We start from the raw sequence: 10,660 nt of genomic DNA, 5'->3' as shown, positions 1-10,660 counted from the left end.
CTGTCCCACCGATATTCCCGTTCATAATAAGCGCCCTTCCACTGGGCCCAGAGGCCACAATGAAAACGGGTGTCCCTAAGTATCTGTCTCCAGGAGGCGCTGGCCTCGTCGCCTGGACGTGCATCCCAGTTTCGTTTCAGAACGTGCCCCAGACGCGACCTGGCGTCTTCTCCTTCGGGGAATTCCCGCCTTTGCAGTCGGATTGTCCCGTAATGAACACGAGGTCGTTATCCGGGTGTGGGTCGGTGGAATCGGGGCACCAAGCCTGGGGCGAGTCGGATGATAGCAGCTTGGGGTTCAGTAGCGCCCCGCACGTTCTTCTCAGGGTACGCCCTCCGCCCTCAAGGTGGTAGCCACCAAGTTCCTCCCGGGGGGGGGGGGGGGGGGGGGGGGTGGATTGCTGCGATTGCTGATTGCTGCGGGTCCGCAAACACAGGCCCACCGGCAAGCTCAGATTCTCCTGACACCAGGAAAAAAAAAAAATAGAGGGAGGAACTGAGCATGCTCCGTGGGGAGGGCGGGGCGCTCGGGCGCGCTTTGGGGCGGGCACTCCTTAGGCCGCCTCCGTGCCTCTGCCGGGCGGCCTGTTCCGAGCCGCGCCCGCCGCAGGCTGCACGGCTGCCCCGCCCCACCCCGCCCCACCCCCCCGCCGCTCGTCCCCGCCGCGGCCGCGTAGCCCGCAGAAGCAGCAGCAGCAGCAGCGGCAGTAGCAAAAGCAGCTGCTGCTCCTCCTCCCCAGCGTCTGCCCCCCGTGGTTCCCTTCCTGGCTGCAGGAGAAACAGAGGTAGAGGGAGGACGAGGCGCCACGCTGCCTGCACCGTAGTCCTTTACCTCGCCCTGCCGGTTCCTCACCCTCGGGAGGAACATGGGTAAGTCACCCTTCCTCCCCCGTCATCGCCTGACATTTTTCTCTTTCTCGGCTTGTTGCGGGGTGGGAAGCATTTCTCGCGCAAAGTTGCCGGAATTCTTAAAAATCCCGGTGTGAGACAACGGCTCTTCCTCCGGGGAGAGTCAGCGCACGCGGAACTCACGCCGGGTCCTTGGTCTCGGAGGGTCCTGAGCGCAGGGTCCGACCACCGCCCACCTTGCCACCTAGCCGCCTTGCCGGCACCCCGCTGCCTCTCTTCTCCTCCTCCATTCCTCCTGCTCAAGCCGGTGGCCGGGCACCAACGAGCCTGCCCCTCGTGTGCGGGGCTGCAGGCGGGGGTCAGACCACGAGAAAGCCCACTCCACGGAACTTCCCTGGCAGGGCGACCTTTCCCCATCTTGGGATCGGCTCATTCCTAGACGGGGAAGTGCGAGCAAGTAGTTCATGAGGTGATTTTACCACCTGCACGGAAATTATTTTTTTTAGGGGAGAGCGGACAGCCTCATAGGTTGAAAGGATGACTTGTCAGAGGCCACGAGGAACCCGAGGAAGGATGGATGGAGCCGCTAGCTGTTGAATTAGTGTTTGGTGACAACAATGTACAAGTATTCCTGTGCTCAGCCCATTTACTGGGGTCCTTCGCCTGTCCACTGTAGCAGGAAAACTGCACCGTGTAGCATGTTACCAAACTTGTTAATTTGTTCCCAGCTTCCCCTGCCTAAACGTACATTAATCTGATTTTGGTTCCTTTGTAGTTACAATTAATCTCAGGTGGTTGATTTTAATGAAATATTTAAATGCAAATGTGTATTGTAAGACTAAATATAATTTATCCTGAAATTTTTTCCTACTTTGTTGCCTAACTATTAAATTCAGTAGTTACGAAGACGGCTGATGAATTCTGTAATGTAATTAAAAGCCAGAAGTTTTTAAAACAGGAGTAGCAGTTTGGAATACCATACTTATTTCTACATGTTCCCCAGTTTGTTTTCACTCCTGTCTTATAATTTCCTCTTTTTAAAACGTGCACCATTGGCATCTGTCTACTGGGACTTTTCTCACCCCTCTGTGCAGGTTATTTTAAGCCAAAATGAGTGTGGTCCTTTCATCTGTCATGCCGTGTTCAGCATATCCAGCCTTGGGTCGTGGCAACTCAATCTTCAAGAAACTATCTAAATCTAGAAATGGTGTCAATGGAGCTTACTTTTGAACAGCAAATGCTTCAAGGTCTGATTCACACCTTTGGCTATATATCTGGAAGAAGCCAGTGTTGCAGGAGGAGGTGATATGAATGAAAAATGAATCTAAGGCCCTTAATTTTATTTTCAGTTGTTTAGTATTTTCCCTTTTAATGTACTACTAGTATGATGAACAAATTTCTGGAAAAATTGGGTGGCCCATTTATATGTAGTCTTTCTCTGGGATTATAGCTTTTAAGTAAATATTAATACAGATTATTGGACACATTGTGTCTTTCCCGTGATCGTACTAAATTTTTCTTCTCAATTATAGGCCACAAGTTTTGTTTGTAAAATATATTTCCGCATGTTTCAAGGTGAGCTAAAAAAAATCCATTTAATTAGAATTTAACTTACATGTCAAATCAGTACCTTTTCAATGGGAGAAATCCAATTCTGTTGCAGTACTAGTGAATAAAAATACTTAAAGCAAATGAAATTATTTACTAAAAAATAATCTTGAAAATCTTGAGTTATTGCTTGACTTTAAAAAGGCCAACTAGAAACCCACCTCTCACTTGAAGCTTCTCAGATAACTCTTTGATTAAATTCATCTCTCTCTTCATAGAGCTCTTGCGCTTTGTTGGAAGCTTTGTAGCACTTACATAATCTGCTTTATAATGAGCTGTTTATGTGTGTGTTGTGTATTTAATCATGAGTTCCAGAAGATGAAAATTGTCTTATTAATTTTTGTGTTCCCAACAGTGCTTTCCACATAGTAGATATTCAGTAAATCTTTGTGAATTAATTGTTTGAAACCTGTCTGTTCTTTTTAACTTGCTAACCTGGAAGTATGGGCCCTAAACAAACAGTGGAGTTGATAGGTGTTATGGAGGTATGGAGGAAGCAAAACAGAGAAGTATAATTAATTGTATTATGACTGCTCCTCTCTAAAAAAAGAGTGGGGTTGTCTCAGTGGTATGGGTTTTGGGGTACCTCCAGGCAAGCCATTTCCTTCTACACTACTGTTTTCATTGGTAAGGCAATTGAATATATGATCAGTAGGTACAAACAGTGATGTAAAATTGAAACCTTGGAGACCAGTTTTATATTCTAAGCCAAAGGAGTTTTTATAACTATTCATGTACTTACAAGAGGCAGAAGGAAGTCTGATAAGTGTTAGGGAGAGAAATCACTTGTTTAATTTGTCTTTATAAAAAAGAAGTAAGATGACTTTTAAAAAAGATATCCTTATGGCAGTGATTTTTTTCCATAAGAAAATAAAGGCAACTTCCTATGTAATTTTATGGACCATACTATTATTTAAAATATATATTTTATTATAAATTCAACATGTATTTAATACATATTGAATATCAGCCATGTACAATGTGCTGTGGGAGGACAAAGATGAATAAAACATTCACATTTCAAATTGCTCATAATCTTAACAGGAAGGCTATAACATACACAGGTAACTATAGTAGAAATAAAGTATAAGTGATATAAAAAATAGCCTTTACAGATATAAAGTTAGGATGGAGAGAAGATTTTAGAAAAATGATGTTATTTGACCAAAGGTTGGGTAAACTTCTGAAAGATACAAATGAATGGAGACTATCAAGTCAGGTTGAGGATGGGAGGAGAGAGATGGCTTAACTGAAGACGGGAGAGAGAGAATATTCAAGGAGTTTCCAGATACGATTAAATAACTATGTTTGCCTGGAGCAAAAGGTAAGGAAATAGTGGGTGGCAGAGATAAAAAAGTATTAATAGATAAAGACCAGATAGTAGAGGAGAGTAAATGCCAAGCTGAGGAAGTTTTTGGATTTGACTTGTCTACTGAAGGACTATTAAACATTTTTATGTAGTGGAGTGATGGATCACATCTATGGTTTAGGAAAATTAATCTGTCAGTTAAGTGCAGGATAAATTAGATGAGAAATTAGAGAAGGCTTCAGAAGGTAGTGGCTGTAGTTTAGGGGAAAATATGTAATGGCCTGAACTAGGCTTAGGCAATGGGAATAGAATATTGCAAATAAAGAACGGGATTTACTTGGCAATTGATTGAATTTGGAATTGAGAAAGGAGACATACATTAATACCTTGGCAGTAATGAGAATGTGCAACCTAGTAATATATATTTAATCCATTGGAAGAGGAAAAATAAGTAGTTGTTTTGGGGCCTTTTGAGTTGTACATTTTGGTCTGTAATTTAGATTATCTGTTTCTCAATGACAAGGACTTTCATGCTAGGTTTTGAATACATTTCTAATACTAGTGTCTGGCACACAGTAGCTATACAGAAAAAGTTTATTGACTGCCCTGGCCAGGTGCTCAGCTGATTGGAGCATCATCCCCTAACCCAAAAGGTGGTGGTTTCTGTCGCAAGTAGGGACGCCTACAGAGGTAATTGAGGCAGCTGATTGATATTTCTCTGTCACATCAGTGTTTCTCTCTCCCTCTCTCTGCCTGTCTCTCTTGTCATATCCTCCTGTGAGGATTAAAAAAAAAAAAGAAGTTTATTTACTGACTGAAACTAGGTACAAAGTATTTAACAGTTATTTTAGTTCTCAAGAGGCCCCAACTAGAGACCTGGAAGTTATCCACAAACACCGTGCTATGATATTTGAAGTCAGATGGAAAGATAAGAGGCAACAAGGGAAAAAAAAAAAGAAAATTTGGCCAAGGTAAGAATCTTGAGGAATACCCTGTAGTTAGGGTAAAGAGTAGAATGATTTGACACTGAAAAAGACAGGAGTAGGTAAGAGTGAAATACTAGAATTGGCCTATAGTTGATTTCAAGAAAGTGAATTGTCAAAAAGTTTGTTACTTCACAACAGTCAGAGTATTAAGGACTGAGAAAAGGTTTCAAGTTTGTGTGGTTTGTTTAGAATATTACCCAATATATATTTTTAAAAGCAGCTTTAAGAGGTATAGTGCCCTGGCTGGTGTAGCTCAGTAGATTGAGCGTGGGCTGCGAACCAAAGCATCGCAGCTTTGATTCCCAGTCAGGGCACATGCCTGGGGTGCAGGCCATGGCCCCCAGCAACTGAACATTGATGTTTCTCTCTGTTTCTCTTTCTCCCTCCTTTCCCTCTCTAAAAATAAATAAATAAAAGCTTTTAAAAAAAAGAGGTATAGTAAATATGGAGGTCAGTTGTAAATGCTAAGTGATAATGAGTAAGTGGAAATAGAATTTACTATGTATAGTCATTCTATGTTCCTTGCCCTTTTTAAAGATCTGTAAATTAGAATAGGTTTTTTTAAAAAAAATTTTACTTACTGAATTTTTTAGAGAGAAAGAGAAACATCAATTTGTTGTTCTACTAATTTATGCATTGTTTGGTAGATTCTTGTATGTGCCCTGGCCAGAGATTGAACCTGCAACCTTGGTGTATCAGGACTATGCTCTAACCGAGATACCCAGCCAGTGGCAGCATAGGTTCTTTAACATTTTAAAAATGTTCCACTTACATGGAATGACCCAGGCTGTTTTCTTGCCTAAGAATAATTTGTAATCTCACCATAGTGCCTCATACCTCTTTGACATGTCTTATGACTTAGTAACTTTTATTTTTGCAATAACTGTCATGCAGAGTGAGTTTAGGAATGGTTTTATAATTTTATATGACATTTTGCATATTTTATACTGATGAATGGTTTTATCCCTTTTTATTTACTATTAGTCTTTGCAAATTTGGAATTTCTCTAGTTATATGTGTGCCTCTAATTTTATTCTTATTTCCTGGAATTTTGTTTTTCTCTGTAAATATGTATTTAGCAATATAGATGTCTTTCTTTCCTTGTATTTTTAAGTCCAAGAGTGGTTTTATGAACAAGTAGTAAAAAATAGTACATTTATTTGTACTTTGCAGGTCACAGTAGAGTGATAAAATATTTTTGTAAGCTGATAATCACTAAGGTTAATTAAGAGCATAGATGATAATTTTTCTTTATGACCATTTTTTTTCATATGGGAGAAAGCCTAAATTCACTATCCCTGAAAGTATCCTATTATGAAGTGTCTAATACTACTATTTAGAAAGCAGTAATAGCTTTAATTCATTTTGAGAACCATAGAGTTTTAACTTTCACAGTGAAGTGTTGGAATTTCTAGGTGCCTTTGGAGAAATGTTGGGCTTGCTCTCTTCAGAGATTCCAGATTGCTTGAATTTGAGCTTGGTAATTCTGGAGTTATTGGTGGCACCACAATAGCCATAAGAATTATCTAAAATTTTAATACTCATGAACATTAGGGTGGGAGAAGGAAAATATACTACTTTGGGAACTCCATGTTAATTTTAGATAGCCAAATGTTTGGGTAACTATAAGGAAAAAATTTTAAATATTTAAAATATTTTCCAAGACATTTAACTTGGCAAATAGCTCTTTCTTGTGGAAAAAGATAATAAATGAAGATCTTAGAATGGATTTTAAAGTCTGTTTTTTTCTATGATTCTTTGAAACTATGAAATATACTTAGTGTCATTGATGTTTTAAATATGCTATAACTATCCCTATGTATCTAATTTTTCTTTAGTATTCTAAGGGTTATATGTACTTGAGGTAGCAACTTCAGGGTGTGAACCAACTTACTAGCTTTGCCTAAGTAAATGGCCTGAAATACCATTACCCATGCTGGCCAAGATATGGATGCTAAATTCAAGTTGCAGAGTAATGTAATTCTCTCACTGCATCTATTGATACAACTTTTGTTGCCTAAAACATTCTAGGAGTTAAAACTGAGAATTAAGATAGTGATAAGTGGAAGTAGTTTAATTGCTAACTTAATTTAACTTGTACTTGTAAATTCCAAAATCGTCCTTTTTACTCACAAAATGAAATTTTTCTATATGTGCTCAGTACTTGGCTTCTTCTCTAAAGACTGTTTTTGCTCAATTTTGACTGTATCTTTGCTTTCAACTACTATTTACATACTATTGGCAATTAAATATATATATCTTTGGGGGGGTATACCTGTGTATCTAGTAGATTATTAGACATCTCTACATGCATAGTAAATTCAAACTCATTGAGCTCAAAACTGAATTCATTGTGCAATTTTTAATAATTATAACCAGAGGTGTGCTGGTTAATATTTAACCCAAAGTGCCTGTGCCAGAAGTTTAGACTTTTGGTGGTGGTTCATTTCCTGTGAATGCACAGTAGGGAAGAGATGAGATGCAGTCTGCCATAATGTAGAGTATCTACCATATAGACATAATAACTTCATGAAAAAAGTATTATAAAATGCAATACAATAATTAACTAGTAATGAGTTTTGAGTATTACCTTTTATAGTGTTTTAATATAATTTAATTTTAAGTTTATATAATTTAATTTTCAATAATGCCTGTTTTGATAACTGCCTAGCAAAGTTTCTGATCATTTAATAGTTCTATCTCATGGGCTGGTACAAGGGGGCTTTCCAGTATACCATTGGACTAATAATGACCATTTATTAATATCAGTTATATTTAGCTTTACTGCTTTTAAAAATGTTTTTATAATTTAATTTTAATCCTGTCAACAGTTCTGTGAGGTGGGTGACACTATCCCCATTTTATTGACTCAGAGGATTAAATAATTTATCCAAGGGGACACAATTCATCTCCAAAATCCTGTTTTAAGAGCAGTGGTTCTCAAACTTCAGCTTGTAGAAGAATCACCTGGAGAGCTTATTGGGGGAAAAAAATTACTGGGCCCAACCTCAGAGGTTCTGTTTCAGTAGGTGTGGGGGTGGGTCAAAAATTTTCATTGTCAAGACATTCCCAAATGCTGCTGTGCTTTGAATAGCACCCCACTATAGAGCAAAAGTATGCAGACTTTTTACTTAAGGACCAGATAATAAGCATTTTAGGCTTTATGCAGGCCAAGAGGCAAAATCAAAGATGTTACATAGATAAAAGAAAATATATATGATGACAGAAAACAGTAACTATCCTCAAAATTTTTTATTGCTGAAATTCAAAATACAAAATTCAACACAATTTTTTGTAATATAGGCTTTAATCATCTTACATTTTCACAAACTTTGTAGGTTTACTCAATTAAGCCTTTTTCTCTTCCTCACATATTTTCACCATCATTAGTTGTAACATAGCAGATTCCACTTCAGGTTGTGCTGCATTTATGTTTTTTCAGCTCAGAAAATGTTCTTGCATATTGTTGTTTTATGCAGACTTTTTATAGAGGCCAGTTGTTTAGTCACTTCATGCTCAACATTGACTTATCAAAAATAACAACCCTAAGCAATATCGCACATATCTGTCAGCTCATCAAGAACCAAGAAACCTCTCAAATTCGTTTACCCTTTTTTTAAGTTGATTATTAATATTGCCCCATGTCCTCACTTCTGCAAGTAGCTGTTTTCACTGAAGGCTATTCTTAAAGAAGTCCCCCTGCCCCAAATATTTCTTTGGTTGCTGTAGTTAAAATACAGTTTAATTAACTCACCATGAGTAAGCACGTTTTCTTGCTTGACTAAAAAATGAGCCACACAGAAACATACTTTGCAGTTTTCTCTCTTCTCTTCTCTTCTCTTCTCTTCTCTTCTCTTCTCTTCTCTTCTCCCTCGTGATGAAATTCTGCTGTGATGAGATACTTTGTTTTATATTTCCTATTTCTCTGATGATTACTTTCCTATGAATTGTGAGTATGATGGATGCTTAGTCTGGTAATGTAGGTGTATGTTGTATTTTTCTAGCATAGCTGCAGTGTCATTGCATGATATAGTAGTTTTTCATCTAATTTAGTAATAAGATAATCCATATACCACTTTAAATTCATGACATTTGAGGGACACTTTTTTTGTTTTGACACCATGGTGAAAATGAAATGTGGTATGACAATAGACAGGTACTTGGAACACTGGACAGTCATAGCTGCGATTTGTAATGCATTAAGCAACAGTGTATGACAGTGAGAGTGCCACATATGTTTCTGCCTTAGCTACTCAACTGTCATGATAATGTGGAGACAGCTATAGACAATACATAAAGGAATGATTTCTATCCACTAGTTGTGTGATTTAATTTTCATAACTATCTCCTAAGTTTAGAATAAATGTGTTAATTTTCAAAAAGTGGTATGTTTAATTTTACCACAATTTTGAATACAATTAACTCTTTAGTAATTCAAAAGCTATAAGAGAAATCTCAGAAACTGCAAAATCAAATACCTCCTAAAACCAGATGGAGTATTAATTAGTGATACATAGGATATATATAGTCATCAGTCATCTTTAAACTGCATTTTCAATTGACCAGAATGATATAAGAAATCAAAGAGATGGAGGATAGTATCTCTGTTTTCCATAATTTTCTTGTGCAGTATAATAGACTTTGGCAAGTTATTTAACCTCTTTAAATCCCCATTTCATATGTTTTTAACACATTGTTATTATTATTATTGAATAAGAACAAAGGAATAGATTTCAAGTGAAGTGGAAAATAAGAAAGTAGAGGGGAGCCCATTTCTTAGGAAACTAATAGAAATTATGGAAGCCTTCAAGCTTAGTTACCTAATAAAGATGTACCAGTCCTGGAACCAAGGTCTGTTTTATTATTTTGTTCCATTTTTTTAATATTTTGGCCCTTGAGTTTAAATATACTTTTAAGGAAAAATGATAGCATGGCATTTTAAAAAGTCATCGAAATGCTGGACTGCTGGATTATTTGTACAAAATATTATTTTCTTATATATTAAAAGCATTTTCCAACATTAAGTATTATATAAAATTATTAAAATATTTATATAAAAGAATTACATGAAATCCTATTATTTTTAAGTTATTTTTTAAAATATATAAGAAGAAATTATGTAACATTTATAAAATAATTTAAAATAACTAAGAAGTTCCACAATTTATGAAGGGAAGTTTTGTTTTCCAGAGCCAGAAAACACAAACCAGGAATCATTTTACTTTAATAAAAAATGTCTTTAACTCGTAGGGAAAATATTCCCCTTTGAAGATTCTTTAAGTAATATTAGCATAAAATATAAGATAGATCATTATAAAAAAGCAAAACTTACATTGATATATGTGTATTTATTCTCTACAGAAATACAGATGTTTATCTTTAAAGTTATAAGATATTTGGCCTCAAAAATAAAATTATTTAGAACAAATGCAGAAAATTTACATGAGCCGATTAAATTAATATCCTTTTCATTGGTAGAATGCACTTCTGGGGAGGATAGTGAAAAGCTCCAAGAAAGAATAGCTGTCCAGTGTGTCATATTTCTGGCTTTGGTATGGTTTGTATATAATACTATCAGTCAAATCAGAAACTCAAGACTATAATGTTAGGCATTATGGAAAGTGAAAAAATAAGTAGTGCAAGTAACCACATTTTCTGCTTTTTAAAAGCTTCACTTCTAACTGATAGATAAAGAATAATAAAAGAAATGAATAGTAGATACAGATAAGGCCATAATTCTGAAAAGAGAAGCAGAAAAGTATAAGAATTTAAATGAGAGGTTAGATCATGTTGCCTTTTTAGCATCTAGTACAGCTTCTCTGCAATATACAAGTGCTTATTACTTAAAACAATCTGGAAATGTTGCCTAGAATTCATTTACTTCATCTGTTAAACACTGAAAGCTAGAG

General features: G+C 37.0%; 1 protein-coding gene across 7 annotated transcripts in view; it reads left to right on the top strand.

The window, feature by feature from the left end:
- The first annotated feature begins 651 nt into the window (after positions 1 to 651).
- RAP1GDS1 (Rap1 GTPase-GDP dissociation stimulator 1) overlaps positions 652 to 10,660 on the top strand; it is a 149,182-nt gene continuing 139,173 nt past the window's right edge. For 2 of the 7 annotated variants that reach the window (XM_036026227.1, XM_036026221.1), the window contains exon 1: positions 2,399 to 2,423. In XM_036026227.1, coding sequence (XP_035882120.1) covers positions 2,414 to 2,423 — 10 coding nt within the window. In that variant the 5' untranslated portion in view covers positions 2,399 to 2,413. Of the gene's footprint in view, positions 870 to 2,380; positions 2,424 to 10,660 lie in introns of those variants that run through there. The other 5 variants (XM_036026255.1, XM_028505853.2, XM_028505849.2 and 2 more) reach the window with 5 other exon arrangements.

Source organism: Phyllostomus discolor, chromosome 1 (genome assembly GCF_004126475.2).
Source record: "Phyllostomus discolor isolate MPI-MPIP mPhyDis1 chromosome 1, mPhyDis1.pri.v3, whole genome shotgun sequence".
NCBI classification, from domain to species: Eukaryota; Metazoa; Chordata; class Mammalia; order Chiroptera; family Phyllostomidae; genus Phyllostomus; species Phyllostomus discolor.
The sequence above is the reverse complement of the archived record's forward strand: the minus strand, read 5'-3'. Positions and strand labels throughout refer to the sequence as shown.